Source organism: Styela clava, chromosome 11, assembly GCF_964204865.1.
Source record: "Styela clava chromosome 11, kaStyClav1.hap1.2, whole genome shotgun sequence".
Taxonomy (NCBI): Eukaryota; Metazoa; Chordata; class Ascidiacea; order Stolidobranchia; family Styelidae; genus Styela; species Styela clava.
This window is the reverse complement of record NC_135260.1, coordinates 7051878-7058076: the sequence shown is the minus strand read 5'-3', so window position 1 is coordinate 7058076 and position 6199 is coordinate 7051878. Positions and strand designations below refer to the sequence as shown.

The 6199-nt window shown below is 35.7% G+C and overlaps 1 protein-coding gene across 1 annotated transcript; it reads left to right on the top strand.

The window, feature by feature from the left end:
- Positions 1 to 1383: 1383 nt before the first annotated feature.
- LOC120348003 (baculoviral IAP repeat-containing protein 7-like) lies at positions 1384 to 4988 on the top strand. The gene is made up of 6 exons (XM_078118097.1): positions 1384 to 1560; positions 1909 to 2154; positions 2512 to 2844; positions 3102 to 3201; positions 3292 to 3573; positions 3653 to 4988. Exons 1-6 carry the CDS (start codon positions 1461 to 1463, stop codon positions 3996 to 3998), a joined length of 1407 nt encoding a protein of 468 aa, XP_077974223.1. The 5' UTR covers positions 1384 to 1460; the 3' UTR covers positions 3999 to 4988.
- Positions 4989 to 6199: the final 1211 nt, after the last annotated feature.

Genomic DNA, 6199 nt, shown 5'->3' with positions numbered 1-6199 from the left:
ATGTTTGAATTACTTTTCCTCCTGTAAATAATTTTTGCAATTCTCCACAGAGTTTCAGTATTTAGCGGATGAGCTTAATGTTAAAAAAGTAACGTGAATGTGACGTAGAGGTCTGTTTTTACGTTGAACCGTGCTTTAAAAAATCCAGAAACAATTTTATTTGCATTTAACGTTGGAAGGCATCTAACAAATTGTCTTTTATTTGCAAAACGGCAATAAAAAAGGTATGTACGATTTGGGTTGTTGAAAATTTACGTCCCAGAAAATTTCGGTATTGGCTGAAAAATATTTCAACTCGAAAACCAACTTTCGATAACAAAAACTCTGCATAGCCAAGCCTATATCAAGTGTCTGCGTAAAATGCTTGTTTTGATTGGTGCTTTTTTGGTTCTGTTGAAAATTTCGACTCTCGTTAATTATCATCATCAAACTCTTGGGAATTACAATTCTAGACTTTTGTGAGTTTGAAAACACGATTCCTGGCAAACTCTGACGGCACTGGCTTTAAAAGTTACTTATCCAAAAAATTGCCCGATGGCGATAAAACGCTAAAATATCTCTCATCCGAATAGAATAGTGAATGAGAAATTAAAGCCGTTTATTGTACCTGAATACAATTGCACCATATTAAAAAAGTATTCAATATTGCGCAATGTTTACCAAGCCAAACTTATAGCTATTTTTAGGCTCTGCTAAGTAAACAAACACGCGGCTGTTACGCCACTATGACGTAGTTTTGTCCTTTCATCATAGACCGTAACACTTTATCACGCCCGATTGTTACGACTACTAATTTCTGGTCTGGGCTCTTTGATTCTGTTTAAGTTGCAAAAAGCATTGAACAACATAAAATAATTGGATATATATTAGCCACTATTTTAACTTATCCTAACCTAAGATATAAAGATAAAAAAATTAAAATAGTGCCCTTTCCTACATTATTTTTTTCACGTAAATATCGACTGATATTCATTTTGTCCAACAAACTCAAAATCCGGTGTCTCTTATCCAAGGGCGCTTGTTGAGAGCGTTGTGTATCAGCTAAAAAAATTATAGGCAAGTGAGCATTAAACGAAGTAAGGCTATCAATACACCGTAAGACTGAGACAATCAATATCGGGCTATGCGTTTCTTTTAATACAACACTGTCCTCAGTTTACTTGCATCAACTTCATGAAACGAAGTTATTTTAAATAATAAATTTACAAGCAGTTACCGACATCAAGAACTACCTAACGCAGACCATCGCAATTGAACCACACCACTGAAATGGTTTTAAAGGAAGTAGGCCTACGTTATAAGAACATGAGACAAAAGAAAAAAGAGAGTTGATATTTATAAAGCAACTCTCGTTCGTGTCGGCACCATACCGTTGACGTCTGATTAACAGTTCAGAAGCGAATAGAATAAAAGGCCGGGTTTCAGCACTTTCTGCCACAGTGTGTCGGGCTGGCACTTTAATGCCAGGTCAAAAAAGAACTTTCCCGGCCGACACAGATGGTAGGACATATGCTGGGAATAGAGACCCACCCGGTCAAGCTAGTTTTTACATACCATCAGGTACAAGTAATTTATTTTTATTACTATACGTGACCCGGATCCGTAATTATGCACATGAAACTTTTCAACAAAGTAAGTAGTGCTTCAAGAATTTTGCTATGGCAAAAGATCTGTTTAAAATGACGTGAAAATCGTATCTCTGTGTTTATTACTGATATTTATTACTGTGTTTATTACTGAAAGCGAAAAACGTTGAAGCCAAAATTCGTGTTTGTCACTACAACGCGTATTACGAGTCACTATTAGGTTGTGCATAGATCATATTATTACATATTTTTTATTTCACATTTGTAGTACAAACTCATCGATACCCTTAATACTGTAATACGTTGCATTGCTAATTGCTAGGTGACACATGGAAGGAAGCATACCGAACATCAACCTACGCAAGGTTTCCGGAATCTCCAGTCTTTCCAATCCACCTATCAGCCTCTGGATTTTATTATACTGGATTTAAAGATAGAGTGAAATGCTTCAGCTGTGGACTTTGTGTAGAGAACTGGATAATTGGGGACGATCCAAGAGAGAAGATATGGCACAAGAGTGATTGTGAATTTGCCAATGGTGCAGACACACGAAATATTCCGTTGCCAAGTAAGTTGTATCAGTTAATTAAAACCTCCTTTGTTCTACTAGTCGATGTTCTATATATACTGTATTCGGTACTCTCATAGTGTGTGTACCAGGTTAGGGTTAGACCATCAGTTTTATTCTGATTTTCCTTATTTTAGTTCTATTACGATTTCGGGGACTGTCTGTGTTAGTCAAGTGAATATATTCCTTGCTCATAGTAATACGTCTCTTCACACAACTTGATGTAAAGTAGGCGAACAAAGTTAGTTACCTCCATATGGGTACATGAACTTCTGGAGCGCCCTGTCCTTTAATATTCCAAAGGGTGTGTATCTGCCCTAACACCACTCATCATTAACATCTTTTTCGAATTTTTAGATCTTTTCTCACATTTTCGTTCGATTTCACCAAGAAGAAATGTCTCTCCGAGTCTAGCAGGTCCGCGTTCGTCAAATGCCAATCCGCACGGTCAAGTAAACCACACTCCAAATCACAGCACGCCAAATGTTTGCAACCAATCGAGCGAGGTTCAGATAAGTACCCAGGAAACAAGGCACCAACTTTACCCCTGTACATCTCCCGTTAACCCCCACATGACTTCAGTTGTCAGTCGTTTAGAATCTTTCAAACCTCGCAATGGAATTCGATGGCCGTCAGAACGTTTGAGAGCTACAATTGATCAACTAGTTAATGCAGGATTTTTTTATCTCGGTAATTAGCATATTTGGACTTTGTAGATATGGTCGATCTATTTCTACGCTATAAAACTATACTTACGTCATCACGCGTGATGTCATACTACTTTATAAATTAGGTAGTATGGTATTCTAGTATGCATGTACTTTGGGAATTTGTTATGAATTACGTAGCCTAGTATACATCTACTTGAGAATTTGTATATATAAATATATATATACATTTTTAGTCTCGAAATAGCCTACTTCATATAGAATTCTTTTGAATTACAGGCGAACGAGATCGTGTAAAGTGTTGGTATTGCAATGGTGGACTTCAAAATTGGGATTATGACGACGAGCCATTTGAAGAACATGCAAAATGGTTTCCAAGGTAAAAGAATGGCATTTAATTTACATTTTAGCTTAATAGAACTCTGTTTCCAGTTAGTTTAATCTTATTGGAACTTTTTCTTTCATTCAGTTGTGAGTACGTCTTGCGAATTAAAGGGCCAGCCTTTGTTCGAGATGTCGTTGCACGATTTCCGGATATTGATCGACCGGCACCAATAACGTTCACCAGACCGCAGCAACAAAACGAAGCGGTGGATATTCCTCCTCCTTTTACAACGCCGTCTAGTGGTAATGGATCATCCCCAAGCGGGGTAGCTGATGCTGTGGAGCACGCAATGCAAAGCCTGCAATATGTGAGACAAGCACGGGAAATTGGGTTTGCGGAAAATCTAATCAAGGATGTACTGACTAGGTAATTTCATAGTTCTGTTACATTGAAAAACAATAGGTTTTACACAATCTTCAATCTAAATCGTCTCGTTTTCTTCTAGGAAATACCAATCGAATGGCCAATTTTTCACAAACCAGGAAGAGTTCATGGATGCGTTGATCACATATCAAAGTGATACTAATGTTTTACCCACAGCGCCGGCATTGAACGAAAATACATCATTACCTTCTAACGAACAAACGAGCGAGACCAGCAACAACACTTTCTCCGAACTTCGAAAGCTGGAGGAGGCTAGATTATGCAAAATTTGTAGGCGAGAGCCATCCAGTGTGGTAATCATTCCATGTGGGCATCTTTCGGTATGTAATAACTGCGTTGGGGGGTTGAGAAAATGTCCCATCTGTAGTCGAGCCGTGCAAGATACAATAAAAACATTTAGAGCTTAAATTGGTATTATAATCAACATTTTATCTTATCATTACCTGTTATTCGTAATTTTTATTTTATTTTTTATTTGAAACAAATAACTCTAGCTTAAATTTCTTTATTATTGTACCAATTTTGTGTATTTACCATATTTATCAGTAATAATATTTTAGCTAAAGTGTTGGCTATGTTTGTTGATCAATTATAAAAAAATTGTGTATTTTGTGGGTTATTTTTAGTTTCATGTGCAAATAGGTAATTAAAGTTTATCCAATATTGTTAGACGAAATTCAAGATCATGAAAGACTTTTTTGATTCTTAATTTTTTTTTTTTTATGTGTGTCATTGTATGTTGTTTTGTTTTTATTTACATATTCTTTTATTTCTGTCCATTTCGGAAAGTTTATTATTTCTGTGTTTGCAATCCCTTTCTCCGGACAGATTTCATTTTCGTTTTCACTATTCATATAATATATTCACTATATTTCTTTATATATCATGTTGTAATCAGTTCCTTTTTCTCGGCAATAGCAATGATTACTAACCGTAAATTTTAGTTTTAACCCAAGTATGTCAAGCATTGGCCCTAACTAAGCATTGCGTGTGGACAGTAACAAAGAAAATAGTTTCGCTCGTCGTATGCCATCTGTAACTTGAAGTTTTGTAATCTTATGTTGTTAAGGTCGGTATGTGGGAGGGAAAGCTCAATGCCGGTAATCTCCCAAATGTTAGAGCGGGGAAAATTTCAGTGTTTTTATCAAGGTATAACTTAGCACACGCTTGACACGGGGTTGCACCATTATGTTATTACATCATGTGATGTAATCGGGTGAACTCCAATATTGTTGCACCATGTAAAATAACTAACATTCCTAAATTATGAAAAAGTAGAATTAACAAAACTTAGATGTAAATAGTTTTATTAATATTGCAATGGGCTTGTGAAGAATATAAACTATATTATTAAAACCTAAAGCTTAAGCTCTGAATGAATTCATATTATTTGAAAACCAAGAATCGCAGCTTTTTTGGAGTTAATTTGTGTTTACAGCAATCCTCTGAGGAAAAAATGACCATTCAATTACAACTATAACTGACAAATATCATGTGAAACTACAAAAACGAGCCAATGCTTATGCTGAATTATTAATAGCAAAATTTAAAATGACTCTTATTGTAGTCAAAATCTCTTCGTGGAAACGGAACTACTAGAACGTTTTAAATTCCTAGATTGATTTATTACACATTTTGAAGTACTTCACATTGTTATTGTTGGCAACGAGAAATGTGTCCGTGATCGATCGTGGTGAACCACCGTGGTGTTTCATAAATTCTCACTCGGCTGAGTGGTCGTTAAGTTGTACGTCAGCCGTGCCCAGTACATTTTGTTTAGATTCATAAGTGGGTGGATGATATGTATCATCGATTAGTTTTCAAAAATAAGTATATATAGTTCTGCTGACTGACGTCTTTCTAATACTTCCCATTGTAGAATTGCTATACAAATAAGGCTATACGCTTTTACTTCAAATTAAAAGTTTTTTCCCAGAAACATCAGAAATGGAAATTCAGTATATCGTTATTTTACTGATCATATTGACCTGAGCTACCAAAAGACTTTGGCCAAACGGTATTTCTTACCACCCAATTCACTTTCATAACTCCTTATATTTGTATTAGCTCTTGACACTCAAGAGTCCGTCTGTAACTTCTCTCGGAGGTCACCTCGTTTGCTTTGGACTGCGTGTGCTCGACTTTGCTTTGAGCAAATTTCTTGTACAAAAACACTTGTTTTAATGAATTTATTAACGTTTCATTTTGGAGAAACATATTTATATTTTATTTCTGATTTATATAATTGCATTTGCTTCAAATTGAACGACAGATATTTTTGCAACCTCTCAGCAGAGACCTGCCTTGTTCAAAGGTGCTGAATTTGTAATATATAACTCAAAAAACTAAGCTACTAACTTTGGGGGTTTGGTTGATTCTTGTGTCAAATCCATAAATCGAAATTCATTCATTCGAAAGGTATTTTTGTCCTATTGGGAAGCATCTTAAATTCACATTCACTGATACAGAAAAATAAATCAATAGCAACATTCAAAGGTTGCTTCACTTAGGGTTAGCTGTTTCGTGTTAGTCTTTCTATCACAAATACCGATTCGGTAATGCACTTTAATATAATCCATAGGAGGCCTATGGTATTATTCATTATCAG